General features: G+C 37.7%; 1 protein-coding gene across 1 annotated transcript; it reads right to left on the reverse strand.

Moving 5' to 3' along the window:
• Nucleotides 1-253: 253 nt before the first annotated feature.
• Nucleotides 254-19967, reverse strand: LOC137277187 (short-chain dehydrogenase/reductase family 16C member 6-like). The gene is made up of 5 exons (XM_067808862.1): nucleotides 19574-19967; nucleotides 16398-16563; nucleotides 12269-12513; nucleotides 7173-7298; nucleotides 254-2728 (listed from the first exon to the last, which is right to left on the reverse strand). The coding sequence occupies exons 1-5, from the start codon at nucleotides 19891-19893 to the stop codon at nucleotides 2644-2646; spliced, it is 942 nt and encodes a 313-aa protein (XP_067664963.1). The 5' UTR covers nucleotides 19894-19967; the 3' UTR covers nucleotides 254-2643.
• Between the last annotated feature and the right edge of the window lie 63 nt (nucleotides 19968-20030).

The raw sequence follows: 20030 nt of genomic DNA on the forward strand, positions 1-20030 counted from the left end.
TTGCTGCCTCCAGTATTATTTATCAGAAAAAGTAAAACCTGCCCTAAAACGTTAAAAGTCTGTAACAGGTTGTTGGAACACCAGTTGCCCTGACTGGCCCAGACTGTCACTGAAAACTCTAGACATGTGCAGCTGATGTTTGTGGAGGTGGTGCATGACACGTGATTCAGTGTCACTCCAGCTGGAAGCTGATAGTATCCAAAGAAAGCCCAGCACATGTTCAAATATGCATAAAATAAAAGGAAGACAAATATTGTAAACTTCTGATTTTATGGATAAAATGTTCCTCTAATATACGATCAATATACATTTAATGTGTGACAACATTCAGTCTGTTCAACAAGAAACAATATAAGAGCACCATTAACAAAGGAAAGATTCGATTAAAAGGACAAAACAGATGTAAAATATATCCCTCACAACTAGACTTGCTCCAAGCAAGTCATATGATATACATTCTTGTGGTCTCTTTTCTTATTGTATTTTATGTCCAGTCGTAGGAGAGAACACTCATGTAAAACTGGATCTTCCCCAGGCAAGACAGTGAAATAATGACAGAGGTGTGGTTTCTCCATCTGCAGACAGGATTACTGCTCCAGAAAGTTGTAAACCCAGATCTCACTCACTCGAACATGACTGGGCATCCCTCCCTGAGTACAGCAACATCACAATGAAAACAATATGTGAACATTATAAAACATCAACTGTTGAGTACATACAGGTTTAAAAAGCTGTGAAACTAGAGATGTAGTTGGTTTAAACAACTCTTTGCACAATTCCCTAAATGCGTTACAAAAATTACACAGTACACAATTACAAACACATTTCAGAAGCTGGATGGGCATTTAAGTGTTGGAAGGTAATATAACAATGTATAGTATGGACTTACAACTTTTTAAATATTTACAATTCAATATTTCTGGGCTACTTTCTTCCCATTCATATGGTGAAAATACATTTCATTGTGAACATTATTCCGTCGAACACAGTGAATTACTCTTGGATTTAAAATGTTACACTGTCAGTGACAGTTTTTTCAAAGCAGTATTCAATTGGTTGTCAAGACTGAGTACTAGCTGTTTCTTATGGCATGATCAACACAGAAACTGGTGAAAGGCTGAACATGAAAGCACCCTGAATTTGAGCATGACTACAATTTGTGTCTACCAGGAAGATGTTGCACACATGGGTACAGATGGCCTTACATGGGCCACAGATTGGCAATGTAGACAAGACTAATGACTGAATTTGATTTGAGTACAGTTTAGTTCCTTTACTAAAAGGTTGTATGTAACCTGTACATAATAGTCAGTGCCCTAGAGTAAAGTTCTACCTGCTATTTGTATTTCTGCCTGGTAATGGAGCATGACAGCGTGTTAACTTTATCATCACATATATAGTACTGTGTAGTGAAGCACACACACTTAGGTTAAACTCTTTCGATAACAGTTCTTGCACCAGCACAAAACTCTCACACTCAGTGGTTTAGGTGTTGCACAGGGGGTGCTCATCAGAGCCAGGCACTCAAAACTGTGGCATTCAGTTCATAGTAAAAATGTCATGGGAAAAAATATCATCAGAAAAATAACTATCACTAATAAAACACCCTGATCTACACTATTTACTTCGTTTTACTTTATTTTATGAAGGCCATTCACTTCAACGACAGAAATAAAAACATCATATTTATACATGTACTGTATTTTATATGTACTATTATTTCACTTTCATCGTCAGTAAAAGCTAATTCAACAGCAAAATGTTTCCAAAAGGTCCTGTTTACTGTGTTTATAATATTTCATTTTACTAGTTAATTAGCCCTTTCAGTGTGATGCTGTAAACAGCTGGATCTTATCAAATCTGAAGAAATGAGCATTTTAGTAGTTCTAGTGCTATTGCAGATGATAGTGTTTTGATTTGTTCATACTATCATGTCACGCATTTTGCTTGAATAATTATGACAGGTTCAAATGATGATGATAATATTGTTATGACTTGTCGAATGACTTTTTTGAGTTTATGATGTTTTCCCACGACTTTTTTCCCCACAACTGGCATTCAAACCCTCAGCATGTCAGTTTCAACATGAAACAACCTGCTGTGATACAGTTACCCGCAGGTCTCCTTACCATGTCTTTGGCTGAGAAAGAAATCTCAGTTTCCTGTGATGACCTTATCTCATAACCCGTATCTGACCTCATTACTGTTTTACAATGAGACACAAGATGAGTTTCACATGTTATAAGAAGTCACTGACAAGTTACATGTACTTAGAATTATGAAAAATCTCAGAAAGTATTGATTCTGGTACTTGTATATTGGGTTGAGTAAGTAAACGATTGTTTAATGTACAGCTGTAGTTTGTCATATTGTCTGTCATGTTGTCAGCCCAACAGTCTGCTAAGTCTTCACCCAAACCCCCAAATTTTATTGCAAGGATCTCCACTGCACCGTACAAATGTCTTGTGATACTGCAGGCCTGGAAGTCACTCTGTAATGTTTGATGCCAACCTTTATGAAGCTCTTCTCATGGTCTTACGGGATATATTTCCAGTGACTGTTTGAGCAAGTTTCTCATACAATGACTATAGTGCTTGAGCAAGGTCCTCATATAACATCTAAATAGTTTTGAATGAAGGAATTTCACCTCCTTCCTGTATATGTGTCCATGAACTTGTCTGCTCCAAAAAATTTCACGATTTCCACCATAGCATCTGTTGGCAGCATTCTGAAATGAACAGAATAAACAATATACTGATGAGATTAAACTGAGAGCAGTGATTGAACACTTGCCACCAGGCCCGACGCGAGTAGAAGTTTGTCCTGGCGAATTAGAACTATGCGCCCGCTAGGCGACAAGGGTATGTGCCATTGCTGAACAAAAAGATGGAAAGACTTCCATCTGAATCCCTGATTCTGATAACTGATGAAAAGGTCTCATTATAATCATGATTTAGATGTTTTTGCCTCACTACAATTGGTTAATATAAAATGAGTTTTTCTTAACTGCATCATTTTTTTAACTAGGCTAGTAGAAAACAGCTTGGGCCAGTAAGATTTTATGTCTACTGGCCCTTGAGGGCCTGTCTGAAAATGAAGTTAATTTCCATCACTTGAGAGATGTTCTTAAAAACATACAGTCAAACCCCGTTGTGTCGAACTCGTCGGGTCCAAGGGGAAAGTTCGACTTATCCGAGTGTTCGACACATCCGTCAGCATTGAAAAGACCAAGAACAAACATGACCACGGTGCTTAACACATCGTTATTTTGCAGTAGGATACACATACGAACAATATATCTTTGCAATAAACGTTTACCAAGCTGGTTGGAAAAAGTGTCAGTGTCGTGTAACTGGTTAAAAAAATTGATCCTACACCTTAAATACTAAACCAAAAACAAAACATCAGTTTAGATAATCCAACTCCGTTTTCCTCACTTCTCATTTTGTATTTTCAAGGAAATCACATGACCGCTAACATAGACTGTCACATGACAACAACATGCGCCATTGTTTGTTTAGAGATATCCTGTCGGTCAGTGATCAACGTGTCACTGGTAACAACTTAATTATGGTTAATTGTTTGAGTAAAGTTCAGTTGGTAAGTGTGCTGACAATGTGTGTACAGATGCTTAGTTGAACATGTCACTTGATTGTTGAGTCCGTTAATCGTTATTTTTGATCTTTAGTAGCACGTTTATGAGGATGACTTCCGATTGAGTTTTCAGTTGCAACAACCAGCTTTGACAGTTCGAGACAAAAGGGTAAATTTGTACTTGTTGGAGCCTTTGGGGACCCTAAAATGAGTTCGACACAACCGAAAATTCGACACATCTAGTTCGACACATCAGGGTAAAAATAATGATAAATATAAGGAAATCGGCAGGGACCGAGATGTCAGTTTGACACATCCGAGAATTCGTCTCAACCGAGTTCGAGACAATGGGGTTCGACTGTATTTCCGTGAAGTATCTGTGCCTGCAAAGTGGTTTGGATCTAACAGACTGTAAAATACAAAAGTCATCATGTTTTGCTCTTTCTGGCTATGATAGCTCTACCAATTTGACAGAAAGTGACTTCACATTTAAGAAAAATATATTTCTATCAACCTAACTGCATGAGTATAAAACACCTGAATCAAAGCATTTTTGTTTTAACACTAACAAAAGAAGTCTGGAAAGAGCTACAAGGGGCTGAGTGTAGAATTTTGTAACATCTTTTTCTTAGGTATAAGAAGTTAGTTTTGTCTTGCTTCTCATCTGACATTATATCACATGTTAGAATAAGAGCAGCATTTTGTCTGATGACTACCTTGAGTGCTCCAGACCTAACTGTTTGATTGGCATTCTAGAAGTTGGTGACTCGGAAATGAAACATATAACCTTATGGATGACACAAAATCTTATTCATTGCATAGAGCAAAGTTTCCATGTTGGTTCCTGCATCATTATCAAGCTAAAAGACCTAATTTCACAAGATGGAGTACTGTTACTGAATGCTGAATATTACCATCACTCTCTTTAATATGTTATATGCAAATCTCTCTCTCTCCCTCTCTCATCCTCTCTCCCTCCTTCTTATTATGTTAAAAATGTTATGATCACTGCTCTTATAAGTTTTCTCCTGGCTTGCCAACATCCCTGTTGTAGAGATCGTGTGCAATATGCAACTGCAGGATACAAGAGCTGGCATGACACCTGTTGTCATCAGATTAGCGTTATTTCCCCATGACTTATGTTCTATTTCTGCCTGGAGAGGTTTAGACTCAATTACCAGTAGGCTCAGGTTTCTCCACAGTTAATCATATTAAGCTAAGTATTTCAGTCAGGGCCAGGCAGAACTCGGCCAGCACAGATTCCACACCCCTGTCAGTAGCAGTGGTTTACTGGTTTAATGGTTCGTTCAACCTTAGCATGCCAAGTAAAAGTCAATTGTCATCTACTATGAAGCACTAGGCTAAATAAAAAAAGTGAAATGTTTCACGGGCATCGACGCATGACTTTTATTTGTGCGTGTGACAATTTTCTATTGCCATTTTGAAAAAATAAATTTGACTTGAATGAATGACTGTCTGTAAAAATGAGTGTGATTGAATCTATAGCTCATTAATGCGTGCTAAACTTTCCAAACTGTATTTCTGAGAAAAAAAATATAAATGTGTTCCTCCCTCATCACTTTCTTTTGATAAAGTATTAAAAATAAAAGTCCTACTGCCCTCGTTACTTTTTTAAAAAACATTTTTATGCTGCCTTAGAGAGTTTATTGATCAGTACAACATGACGTAAATTATGCTAAAACATTCTGATGTAAAACAACCATAACCGACTGGTTACAGAAAAATCAATGGCTTATAGCTTCCTACAAGAAGTGCAATACAAGTGGGAACAGACTCATATTCGTGATTACTACTACAACAATACTCACAGCCCTGAAATGGTGGCTGACTACAGCTGTTAGGATTACATATTTGATTTGTATTCAGTATCACACTAAGCAGACTTAGGTCTGTAGATTCAAGGTTGGACCAGACAAATGCATGATAAACTACATGGGCACTGATCCATAAATTTGAGATTTAATGACATGACTTAAACAAGTCAGCTAATCTGACCCCTCAATCATGCTAATCACCTTGTATGACAAAGATGCTGATAATCAATGTAGATGACACAGTTCTGCCCTTTGCTCAGATCCAACATATAAGCAGTCCACAGAAACTTGCTTCTGCAGAATGCCAAGGCTGTCATTGTGACCATGTTGCAAAATTTTACTTTTCACAGGCTTGCATATTAGGCATAGGAGGAAGCACTATCTGTATTGTTTGGAGGTTAGAGGTTTGAAGCCACCTATCAGTAGTACAACTCAAACACCATGCTGGGGTTATATCTCTCAGGGTAAGCCAATTGTCAATATGAAACATGGCAGAGATTCTATAAATAAGTTCTGCTATATACAAACTAATATTCTGCACACAAGCAAATAATGGCAGGAAACTAGTCTGCCGAACTCTTGACTGAAAATACATGCTTCTATATTCAGGTTGTGCCTAATGCTCTCCTACCACGCAATGCACAGATCAGTGTCAAGTATTTTCTGACAGATCTTTTGACCCCAGCTGTCAAACCTTCATCTGTAATGCCTGTCCTTCCTGTACACCATGTGACAGTATCTGCCTGTAGGTTCTGGCTCGGAAATCAATACAAGTGTCACTGTAGTGTACACTAGCCTCTGACTTGTCTACTGACTTGTTGGGGATCATACAATCCATCCACTCAAGACAGCTGATCCAGCAGTTTACTTGAGCTGCCATTTACTTTCTCATCTCCAGAAACCAGATACTGTCATTGTTTTCATATCTTAATTACCGGTAGTTAAAAAACTTAATTATTCTTTGAAGTGATATGTCTGTTAAAGTGCAAAACTTTCAGCATTATAGGTGGGTGAGTTAGGGTTTGAATTGATGTATGGGGTGAGATGGGGATAGGTCGAGCTGGATGTAGGGGTGGGGAGGATTATTGATTGATTATGTAGGACCATCAGTACATTTACTTGAAGTGTTGCTCCACACATCAAAATTGACTTAATTTTACATTAAGAGATTCTGGCATAGAGCTTCATCACACTTGGTGACTGCCAGGCATTGAGCACTTCCCTGAACTAATCTGACTAAATCCTACCAAATCAATAGGTTCTGCCTGTAATTACTGGGATGGCCATAATGCTCTACATCATTGTCAGCGAAGACTTAGCAAAAGTTAAAATGACCAGTGACAGCATCCAGTTCTACAAGGCAATATCCTACACAGTGTCTACAGCTCAAATTGTAAAAGTATCAATAATCAACATGGCCAACTTAAAAACTTAAGTTCAGAGTTATTCTATAAAAACCATGGCTTCATACTAATTACAAAAGAATACAACCCATCTCTTGACAAGAACAGGGCATGGAATCAAAGATATCAGCTTTCAAAATCCATCTTAGAAAGCTTTCAGTGATAGAGTGTTGAGTTATTTAGGTTTTTATCAAGTTTCACAATGGTATATTCAGCTTTTCTTTAATGGACTCACTAACAAAGATAATGAGCAATACTTTCACTTAACCTAACTACCACACGTTTCTAAAACTGATTTAGATATGGCAGCACATCTGGCAGATGCATGCAATATACTCACGTCTTCAGCACTGATACAACATACACAAGGCGTGGAATACAAATCTGATGTTGATTGGTTAGAATTCCCTGAATGATCTTCTGCACTGTAGCCTTGGTCTCAAGGGGTGGTATAACTGCAGGGAATCTGTGGGAAGAGGTAGACATTAATACACAGTTTTCTCATCAAAGATCAATCAGCTTATTGACTTGTAATTCTTTACAAGTGGGTAGAAGCTGAAACCAGGTAAGATTGTTCTAGACATTAAGCGTTCACACCAGGTGATCAAGAAAGTGTCATTAGCATGCATGCTGCACGGCATCAACATCATTCTCATATCATATAGTAGGTTATACAGCATGTTGTAGAGCATGGAGTAAACATGCTTCAAAATCATATCAAAACATCAGAAGTTAATACTACTACACGTAATATGATGATTTTCTTGGCAATTTGAAGAACCAGTCAACATATTTCATCCATGCAAAAATAATCAAAATCTTATCATCAATGTCTCAAAATATATATACCGCTTCTTAATTATTCTGTAGCTGGTGTTGCGTTTTTTCAGCAAAACAGGTCCAGCTCGTGTGAGGACAATAAACAAGTATATACATGTACAGGTTCTACAGGTGTATCCGTAAACAGGGTGGCATTGTCATGCAACAACATCGTGCACCAGCTGGGAGAAAGGAAAAAGTGTATAGTCCAGCCACTCTCAAAAATTTGATTCAACCAGACTGTCAAACTTTGTTTAATTACGCTCTATACAACGCCATGAACAGCAACATCTTTCCAGTTGTAAATAACTGTGCAAGTTCAGTAGTGATTGACATGAAGAGAAAGAAACCATGTGAAGACAAAGCTGAAAAGTGTAATCCATTAAAAGCTTTGTTGGGGTCAATCCTTACCTGGAAGCATATCAGGTACATTTACTAAAATGTGTATATGTATGATATAACTATTGATACTAAACCCTGATTAAATTAGCAGCAAATACTGAATAGAAATATAGTTTAATGGACTGGACATATGCTGACAATGTGCAACACAAATCGGGGGAATAAATAAATATGGAAAGACTTACATAAATGGTAGTCTGTACTCATGCAAATAAAATAAAAATGAGCCAATAATGAACGGCAAAGAAGGGCTCAGCAGGACATCACTATTGCCATCATGGCAGCTCTGATTCGAATTCTCTCAGTAAGTTTGATGAGTCTTGAGGTACTGATGGCACCATACCATGACAGAGTCACATAAAGTCACCTTCACACTTAGGGAATTGATTTCAGGGCTTTGGTGTGATCCCAACTGCTTGTACCTAGAACTACATTGCAACCACATACTTGTAATTATCACAAGTGCTGAGTCCCAGACATGTCAGTTCAATATGTATTGTAGTGCTCATTTCCAAAATTGACCAGTTCTCCTACGTTACTGGGCTGAATTCATTCAAAGACCAACTGTCCGACAATCTGGCAGCTGGGTGTAAAACTTAAGTACAAAGGTCTTTAAAAGGCATTTAAAAGTCATATAATTAAGGAAGAGAGTTTTTTTGTTATGAATGTCAACTTTTATGTTATGAATATACCCAATGTTTCAGAGTATAGCCTTACTCCTTCTTTATCAGGTGACTGAGTGGTAGGAGGCAGAGAGCACATACATGTACATGCATAAACAAGAAAACTGATAAGACAACAAAGATGCAAGCTAAACAATGGAACAATTGGAAGCCAGTACTACCAGTTAAAGGATGAATAAAATCAATTTTTTTGTACTCTCTTAACCATTACATATGAAAGACTTGCGGTTAGTCTTAAGCGGAACACCAAATTCATTCTTCAAAAACTTGTCGTTAATTCATGCCAAGCAATTAAAAGTTGCCAAAAAGCTGTCTGCTTGACTCTTGCCCGCCAATGAAACCACAGACAGGTTACGTAACTCTGTCGCAAGAGACAAATAGCATTTAACCTCAGATAAGGCGTTGCCCTTTTTTTAAATCGTGAAGTCACGGACTTAAGTCCGTTAGAATTATTGAGATTATGGCTTGTTTCCCCGTTTTCACATTTTCATCAAGTTAGAAAATCAAAACTACATTCTACTAGTAGTTAAATATGGCCAAAAGGATTTTGCATGACACAACTTGTCATATAACGACTTCTTCCACGGAAACGAGGTGGGGGTCGCAGTGAAAATACATCAGGATAAATTTCTTCACTTGCTAAATTCACTTGGTTTGTAAACGTTTACATGTAGACACTTGTCAGTATATTGGGTCTTATAATCCTAATTACTTTATAATCATACTTGTGTGCATTTTGAAACTTAATAAAAAGAAGCGATCTGCAGATACTTTAGCAGATGTATAACAGGAATGTAATATCTACATTTTATACTTTGCCTATGCAAATCATAATTCGCACTCACGCCCTAATGTATGTTGTCTGTATCATTACACTTCATGATGAAAACAATGATTCTGTTGAATGCTACAACAACTTAAAAACAAAATGCAAACATTAAAATTAAAACAAATTAAAGTTATAGGACCAATATCTTTCTATTACCTTGTTCAAGAATGCATCCATCAGTGTCCACAAAAATGAGTGATATGCCATTCACCCGCAGATCTCACAAGTGATGTGTCTTTTAACAGTCTAATATACGAAAAAATGATGTATCATTGCAGGTTTTTCACACTGGTGTATAGTCTCAATGGTCACACAAGATAGCTCACCTGGCAACTAGTTGTATAATGTCTGTTATGCTTTTAAAAAAGTAATTTAGTTTTGTATTGGAGGTTAATCCTTTCAAAGAAAGGTGTAGCTTTTACGCAGACACCAGTTCAGTATAGATAAGTAAATGGGCATACCTAAACACTACCTTTTGAGAAATCTGCATAAAGTAATTAATCAATCAGTGTGTTATCGGTCAATCATTTGACCGATCCAGACACAAGAAATGCCAAATGGGCACCTTTATCGGGTAATCTAAGTGGCGTTACCACTAATTATACCTGTTATAAATTCATTAACTGAGCATCAAGTGAATGATGACACAGATTACAGCCTAGCGACACCAAGAGATTTTGACAGAATCGTCTATGAAAACAAGGGTTGTAACTCGGAAACTAGGCAAAGCATGAAGTGGTTTCAACAGCTTTGCTGCACTGCGCTCATAACGCATGTGCAGTGAATAGGTTTGTGGAGCTTGAAACAGTATGCCTGCCCGAAGTGTGAGGTACTCAGCACTGGTCTAATCCTGGTTATGTACACAAATAAGTTAATAATCTACTCATTACATAAAAAAAACCCCAAAAATCATGTTGATTGTGATAAGCAGACTCTGTCACAGAGGAAAGTTAATGCCTGGTTTATTGACACTTATAGTCTGCCTGTCTGCCTGCTAATCAAAATATGCAATGCACTACTTCAATCACTGACCACATGCAATTAACACTCATCGGGCTTACACGCCATAAACGAAGAGCCGGCTAAGCGTATCGACTAATGAACCATTGGCCAATGAAAAAGTTGCGTTACACCTGAGCGCACACCCACTGGCTTTGTCTGGGTTCTGTATCGTGGCTGCTTCATTTCAAGGGAGGTAAATCCAAGGACAAAATAATAAGATTATATGCTTATAGTTTTGTTGATTTGCTTTTTCTCAATCAGCAAAGCATTTTATACATCATGAATAAGTGATAACTGTGTTTTAATCATGTTTGATTTTTTGGTTGCATGTGGCCTTTAAGAATAGCACTAGCCCCAACCCCAGACGATATATTTACCAGATCCCCGGCAACTGCTGATCCCAGCTTTAGCAATCGACTGTTCATCACCTATCAACACTGTTCAACTGTTAAGTGCTGATTTCTATTCAGCGCTAATAAACTGTTAAGTACTGGTGTTCATTCAGCGCTAATGAACTGGTAATATTGGCCTCCAATTCTTCCACTGTGTAGATTGTATCTTTGTTGCCTTATTACTTCTGTTGTTTTATATGTACATATGTGTGCTCTTGGCTCCTACCATTCATTTATTCATAGTAAGAAAGTTGACATCCATAAAAAAAATTCCCCTCCAAATGTGCAAAGACTGAAGACAAGAGATTTCAAGTGTGTTATTAGCCACAGACAATACATGACTTGTAGGATATTTTTTGTTAAGATGAAATAACATACTTCAGAGTAAGCAAAACAAAATGCCATTATTTGGTAAACAATAGTTTAACACTATTTTGAAAATGTTTTTGAGAATAAATAGACAAGGTACAATAAAACTTTTCATGGAGGTGTAAGGTAACGCATGTCTGCATATTTCTTATGATTGTAACTTACAAACCGTCCATATCTGACTAGTGTTTATACATACAGTAGACCAATACAGCATCATCATGGATGCACTGAAACCACTAGCTACAGCCCACTAGAAACGATTCCTGAACAGCCTTTCTATAGACAGTGCTTTTCATATATACAGTGCATCATCATGGATGCACTGAAACCACTAGCTACAGCCCACTAGAAACGATTCCTGAACAGCCTTTCTATAGACAGTGCTTTTCATATATACAGTGCATCATCATGGATGCACTGAAACCACTAGCTACAGCCCACTAGAAACGATTCCTGAACAGCCTTTCTATAGACAGTGCTTTTCATATATATATATATATACAGTGCATCATCATGACATTAGTTCACATGATCCACTGGTTCACATGAAATAAAGCCACACATACATGAACCACCTGATGAAGATTTCAGAGTCTAGCCACAAACCTGTGATGCTCAAAGATAGGGTATGTCCTGGAAAACATATGTACAGATGAAGAGTAACTTCATATCACCAACATAGTCAACATATGGCAGAGACAGCACTTGTGATCATTTTGTTTCATAACATTTGCATAGAATGCTAAATATACATAGCTGAAGAGCACATTATCCCAAATGACAAGAGTTGGCAGGGGATGAGATATCTGCAAAACAAAATACATTCTGAAGCCTGCATATGTGACAACACTAAGAAATTGAGCAATTCCATCATTCAAAAAACATTTATGTCAAATCGGTTACAAAGGCCTTGGAGAAATATGGACAAAAGTCTCACCTCATTTCACAGCCTTCAAACATCCCTGTTTTTGTATAAGATGGGCACACCACAGTAGTATGAACTTGATCATAACCAGCAAACACTATCTCATAGTTCAAAACCTCGGTGAAGCCCACCACTCCAAATTTGGAAGCTGAATAGTCTGTCAGCTTGTTGACACCTACAAGTCCGACAGAGCTGGCTATATTGACAACATGTCCATGGTTCCTTCGTAGCATAGCAGGTAAGAAACACTTCACTGTCTGAAATACAAAAAGGTTGATTGTAACATTCATCAGACGCAAGGTCTAATTGTGTTTAGGCTAACACAACTGTTGTACCTCTGATTACACGATCTATCCTTGAATTTTGGTGGGAACCCCACTATTTTAAGCAGTAAGAATAATTAGCATTCAGATACTGTTGTATTCTCCTGGCACATAGAGACATCACTCATTCTGATACAGAATGTCAACAATGGCGACAAGACTGACTGAATAGATAATCACACATTGATAAATGTGATATTACTTTGTAGTTTACTTCTAACAAGAAGTAAACAAAATCCTACCAACCTACCCTAGATTTTAAAGAGGTGTAATCAGAACCAGTTTTATATTTGGCCTTATGATGTGTCCATGCACTTCCTGAGTTGGTATGTGCTAATCCAGCACTAGCCATGCAGTATGAGGACTTCACATATAGAGACATGGAGCACCTCTAAGTTTTCTTCCGCTTAGAACTTTTTAGCTTGGATATTAGTTTTAATCTGTGAACATTGTTTTTATTCCAGACCTGAAAATCAAAAGGCTATGGTGTTCTAAACAGAGATGAAAGGAAAGAGTTCTTATCGTGATCTTAGCTGTCAATGATCACATTCAGTTGGTAATGAGGTTCATATACTACAAAAGCAAATCTCAGTGACCCAAGAAATGATTCTCTTTCTGAGTTTTCTGGTTTTAATCAGCTTCAATGAAAACCTAGAATTGTCAATGTAATAATATCACCCTGTACTTTTCTACAGCCTTAAATAACTGTTCTTTCCAGAGTCCAGAGACCTGATGTTTAGTTCACTGTATCTCACTGTTTGACAAAAGTTTTGAGCTTGTCCTGCTTGAACAAGACTTTCATTTTCTGTTGTAAGCATTAAACTAATGTGTTTTTTCTTGTTTTCAAACATGTTTTCATAGTAATTTACCAGCCACAGCCTGGTGTATTGTGCATGAAGTAATGGAACATGAAGTTGCCAGCATGGTAACAAAATGTATCTTGTATTTTGACAATACACAAACTTCATATGAATGTCAACCACTCTATAAACTGTCACAAAAACATTCCTCATAACTTTGGTGTCTCTTCACAAAAAGTAAAGTAGAAGTAAAGTAAAGAGAAGTATCTCACGTTTTGTACTTCTCAGCAAACCAAACAGACAACAGAGCCCCAGACCAGTCTTTCAATAAAACACCTCCTCTATAATTGTCAAGTAAAAATTAAACAGGTTCCCCTCAGATGGAGTTACCTGGGTAATGTAGGTCGGTCAAGAGGTTGACCCGACCTTCTATAAAAATGTCAACATGCCCCATTGTTCTCTGTGGGAAAAGAGTTGTGTTTCTTGGCACAATAGTCTGGCTTGTGAAATAACTGTACAGGGATGTATCCTAAATACTGACAAGAACATCAGGTGAAGCTCAGTAAAAGAGTCAAGATGTTTTGTTGTCATCTAGTATATTTAACACGGCCTTGGAAAATACTAATCATAATAGGTATAAAATAATTACAAATAATGCAAAACTTCACATTCTGGCTTAAGACTCGTATTGACATTAAACAGAACCCACCAACCAAGTGTATTTATGAACAGTGTATGAATGTATTTTACAAAGTCACTGGCCAGGATGGTTTGTTAAGAAAAAATGTTGCTAGCCCACATCATACTTCAAATCACACTACACTGGCCCAGAAAAATATTAACATCCAGGTGCACATTGGTCAGGATTGATGTGATTGCTACCAGTAATTAAATATATAAGTTATTGTCATCCCTCGGAAATAATAATTTTTTATTGTTATAGTTCTTAACCTCTTTTGAACAATGCTATTGACATTTTTTATATGGCAATCTTTGTGTGACATGAGATAATAAATATCACAAAACTTTTGAAGACAGACCTTTCATGACTTCATCATATTCATGAAGAACATTAAATGAAGAAAAGATTATTTGACATTTCCAGCTGGCTAGCTTTTACAGTATATTAGTGGCCAGATTCACAGTATTCACTTGCATTTGGGTACTGGTAGTGGTCCAGTAGCTATTTCAAATGCTGTTTATGAATGTACAATGATATTTGAAAACTGGTATTCATGCATTATTACACCAAAACAAACTCATTTTGTCACATGTTTACATCCAAATAAAATAGCTTTGAAACACCATTTATTTTTGCAGATAAGCTGCACTCATTTAGCATGCATGACAGTGTGCAAAAACCTCACACCCAGTCTTCAACCAAGTTTTTAGATAAGGGGCACAAACCTAAAAGTTTATTAGGCCAAGACTCGTCTTGCTACAGAGGTATGTGTATGTGGAATGAAGTTAAATCACATCACTAACAGTTTACAGTGACTATGGACTACAGTCCTTAGATTAGTTCTGTCGGTCCAGGATCATATATTATACTAATTGAGTTACAGTTCATAGAACCCTTACAGGCAGAAGAGATTTCTATCATGTTTATAAAGGCAATGAAGAGATAATTACTTTTGAATCAGTCTTGTTCTGAATATGGCAGCCATTCAGTATACGGGAATTATTAAGCTTGAAAGTCCAGGGGCAGATGATTTAATGTTCCCAGAGGATTACTTGACTAAGTTAAGAATCAAGCAAGTAAGGTATTTGTTTCTTATTAAAGAGTCCAATAAATTGTCATTACAAAATTTATTTAAAATTTGTTTTTTCAATGAAGAAAACACTGATTTTCCCTCCTAATATTTTTTTAAACAAAGGACAAACCTGTAGAATCTGAAGCCATGGTAATGGTCACAAAAGGGCAAGCCAGTAGTGTGAAACACAAAGACAATGCACCATGAATCATGTGGAGGAATAGTACCAAAAGAAAAGCTCAGACAATACACTGACTAGAGACTGACTAGAGACTTAGCTAATATGGTAAGATTTGTCAGCCTGAAACAGGTCACCACACTACACACAGTATGGAACCAGCAACTGCAGCCATGCAAGTGCTGGCAATAAAAAACTAAGCAGGGGCCACATCCCTCTCTGACCAAAGACGACATTATCGTCAGGTCTACTGGACAGGTTTCTGGTACCACAGATTATTGCTACGAGTGTCAGTTTATGAGAAGGCGGTAGTTTATCACAGTCCGGAGTTTGAAGCCACAGTACTTGAATGAAGGGATTTTCAAAATATCTAATCATGAACCATAGGGTTATCGCAAAGTATCTTTTCCACTGCAATTCAAATTTTGACCAGTAAATGGATTACTGTTGTTTCAGGTACACAGCTAATACAGAGGTGCCAACCACTCCAATTTTGGAGAAGTTACTCAGAAAATCTACTCTCTGATTTGTCTGTGAAAAACTCTGATTGTTAGAAAATACAAATAGGTTGATAAATTTAGAATGTTTGAAAGAATTTTAGTAAGTTGCTGTTTGAATATGGTCATTTCAAATAAGTATTATCTGGTTAAGTATGCCTAGAAATTGCATATTTCCAGCAGACTTAATCTATTTTTGTAGGGGAGGCCCCCCCAGACACCCACCGTCAAAAGGGTCCTGATCCCCCTGCTCACCCCCATTTCGCACCTTCAGGGCAAAGAATTGCTTTGGGCAAGGCATGACTCTGCTTTCATATGATTCAGGGTTGGCATCTATGCTTTTAGAAGCTACATAACAACACAACCAATTTCTTGTTTCGCCTCATAGTAATGTCCAGTGTGCTTTGCAACAGACCATTACAATCTGCAAGGTCTGAAGAAAAGACATGGCCACCTCAAATCATTGAGATCATATTGCAAAGTTTACCTTGCTCTTTCATAAACTGTTAGTACTCAAAGTAAATTTTCAAGCACACACTTTGAGTTTGGTGATTAACTGCACTAGATATTGGAAATTGATCTTACATACCCAGAAGTGAGCAAGTAGATTAACGTCAAAAGTTCTCTCAATCAAGTGATCCGGAGACTCCAACAGCGACTTGCCAGTAACAACTCCTGCATTGTTGATCAAGATTGTGACATCTCCCACTTCCTGTCGGACCTGCTCTCCTGTCCGGTACACTGCCTGTCGGTCACTAAACACAAAGTCACCAATGTCACTCTGGTCTAAAATATTGCCTTGACATCACAGAACACACAAACTCACCATGTCACTCACTGGTCTAAGATACTGCGTCGACATCACAGAACACACAGACTCAACAATATCACTCTCTGGTCTGAGACACTGCCTCAACATCACAGAACACACAGACTCACCAATGCTACTCTCTGTTCTGAGACACTGCCTCAACATCACAGAACACACAGACTCACCAATGCTACTCTCTGGTCTGAGACACTGCCTCAACATCACAGAACACACAGACTCAATAATATCACTCTCTGGTCTGAGACACTGCCTAAACATCACAGAACACACAGACTCACCAATGCTACTCTCTGGTCTGAGACATTGCCTTGACATCACTGAACCCAGACTCACCAATATCACTCTCTGGTGTAAAGCACTGCCTTGACATTTCAGAACACACAGACTCACCAATGCCATAAAAAGTGTCATGTATTCATAGAATATAGTAAAGAGAAAAAAGACAAGACAATATACTACTGGAATAAGAAAACTGTGCATTATATGATGTTATGCCATTTTATAATGCAATAAGATAATAACATGATTTGTGGTGTTTCCCTTATTAGTATGTAACTGTTGACATGATAATATCGTAATCTGTATGATTTGACATGATGCATCGTGACGTGCCCATGAGGAGATGTGGTGTCAAAAGTGAGCTTACAAATTCAGTATCAAGTGTGCCCACCATTGGCATTGATATATGGTAGACAATGGTGATGCACAGTCTACACTAGGTGACTGAAGAAAGTCTGGGGAATGTTGTTCTATGTCTGAACCAAGGCTTGTCCCAATTCAGCTAGCATTCAGCAAGGGAGTACAAGAATGGCTGAAAGTTATCATATTTGTCTTGCAGATTGGTCAGACTGACACTGACAATGACAAGTTGTGTTGGACCATGAGATGTGATGCTCCCCCTACCATAATGCTTCTCCACAAAGACTGTCGACATTGAACAATGCACGCATCAGCATGACCTTGCATGCTAAAGTGCTTCACCAAATGTTTATTGGGGATTGTTTATGTAACTTTCCAAATAACTTTTACTTTATGCAATTCTATGTTATGCCTAGTTATTGTTTTCATTATGTTTTCAGTTTTAGCTTGGCTCAATGCATCTGTATACACTCTTAACTATGCATATATGCACGTGGGTTTTAAAGCCTGGTACATTTCATGGTCATAGCTGGCAACAATATTAATCAGTTAGACACTGTCAGTATTGCTGAGGGACAAAGACGTCCACATAGAGCTCTAGTCAGGAGTTACAAATTACTTATTAGACTGCTGTCATAGGAGCTTAGTTATTATTCATACTTTCAATAAATGTGCAGTGTAGGGTACTTTTTCGTGGATTTATTGTTTTGTTTCAGTTTGGGTGTATTAAATGTTTAGACAATAATATTGATTTTTTTGTTTATTTTATGAATGGGAAATACAAACTGCTGCATACCAAGCATATGCTCTAAAAAATATGTAGGAGAACTGTACTTTCAATGTACAATTGTCAAACTTGGGAGATATATGGGACTGAGTCAATGTTAATAGAATAAAAATGGATGTTTTGAGAATGCATCACCACATGGATTTCATTCAAGGCAAAGCTAATCGTTCAGTTATCCCCTCTTGTTAGGTGACTGGAGCATGACATGAAAATTTCAGGTTTACAATTTCCAGTCAGTAGTGTGTGACTTGACCCTGAAAACCCTGACTATGCACAGATGCAAGAAAATTATCAGAAAAAATGGTCTACAGTGATCTATCCACCTGCCTGTCAAACGTCAAAATTCATAATGACACCCCATGCACATGTAGGAGGCTCTAACCTTGTGTTTGTGTGTGGTGATAACGTGAAATGATGCTGCATACACAAGATGAATTTCTTTGTAACGTTCCTCAGTGGGTTTTCTTTCTACCAGACTTCAAAGTTCATGTTCCCCTTCTTTTTTGTAAGAGTATACATCATGTTTCTCTAAAATTTGAACAAATATGTGTGCCCATTAGCTGTTACTATGTTTTCAATATAAGCTGTTGTGGCTAACATATTTAGTGTTCAGCTATGACAGAAGCCTCCACAGATCATTGCAATAGTTAACCTATCAGCTCATAAGATATAACTTTCTGTCTGTCAAACATTAGGCGTTATTCTATGTAAGGGACTGGTCATAATTTATGGCTTGAGGGGTTGTGATGATTTTAAGGAAGGATCATGTACAATGAGTGAGTGAGTGAGTGAGTGAGTGAGTGAGTTTAGTTTTACGCCGTACTCTCGTGTACAATGTGAATGACACTCCCTAAATTTTATGTACAATGCAAATTTACCCCTACCCCCCTCACACACACGCACACGCACACACACACGCACACGCACACGCACACGCACACACACACACACACACGGTGAATTCCTGGGCAAACACAGGGTTTCCAAAACTGACAAATTTTTCTCTTTTGGTACATGTTAACTGACGGCTAGTTAACTTCATGGGCTCAAGGACTTTTTTGGAAGAAAGATAAACATATTTTGATTATAATTTAAAAAATCAGAACATAAATTAAATGTTTGTTTCGTGTAGCACATAACATTACTTGGAACTGTATGATAGATTAAAGAAAACAAGTACATCAGGAGGAGATGACATCATGAATGACATTCTAAACTGGAGTTCTGCTACTTAACGTCACGTTTATTTTTTTCAGTATCTCATACGATAAAAAAAAAACGCCACCAGTTCACCTTGTCATTAATTATAGGTAACATAATGTTAACAGTTTCAAATAACGGAGATTGATTTCTTTCAGTGTCCGAACTCAATGAGTCAGTCTGGTCAAATGTGAAGGCCTTGTGCCCCTTGAGGTCATAATATGACATTAAAATTCCAAATTCTTGCATTTGAGTGTCTGTAAATCTGCAGGTGCGTTTAAAGTGACTTTAAAGAGTTTTAACTCACCTGACATCAACAATGAAGGAATGCGCCGTCCCTCCGATGTCCTCAATTATTGTTAGTGTCTCGTTATTTCCTTCTTTATCAATATCCCACAGAACAATCACCGCTCCACGCTTTGCGAACTCAACCGCAAGCTGGCGACCCATTCCGCTACCCGATCCCGTTATCAAAACAATGTCACCGAAAACGGATTTTGGTGACTGAGGAATAAAGAAGCGATAAAAAGATACGAAATATGCAACACATACATTTTTGATCGTCACTAAAATTTCGTGAAGAAGGCTCATGTTTTCTCTCGATCTAGGATTCTGTGCCGCAGACATAACTAACCGAACCCGAACTTTGTCGTCTGCAACTGGCAGGTGCGTGCGGCTCCCTTTGATCTTTCATCCCTACCAAAAATGATGTCATTTGTCGTAAAATTTGAGTATCCAAGAATTCCAAGTCATTAAATCTGTCT

This window comes from Haliotis asinina, chromosome 3, assembly GCF_037392515.1.
Source record: "Haliotis asinina isolate JCU_RB_2024 chromosome 3, JCU_Hal_asi_v2, whole genome shotgun sequence".
NCBI classification, from domain to species: domain Eukaryota; kingdom Metazoa; phylum Mollusca; class Gastropoda; order Lepetellida; family Haliotidae; genus Haliotis; species Haliotis asinina.

Coding starts and splice junctions, on each gene's coding strand:
- LOC137277187 (XM_067808862.1), bottom strand. CDS start 19,893: ATGTCTGCGGCACAGAATCCTAGATCGAGAGAAAACATGAGCCTTCTT. Junction 16,564..19,573: donor TCCTTCATTGTTGATGTCAG/GTGAGTTAAAAC, acceptor CTTTGTGTTTAG/TGACCGACAGGCAGTGTACC. Junction 7,299..12,268: donor TTTGAAGGCTGTGAAATGAG/GTGAGACTTTTG, acceptor CTCTTCCCACAG/ATTCCCTGCAGTTATACCAC.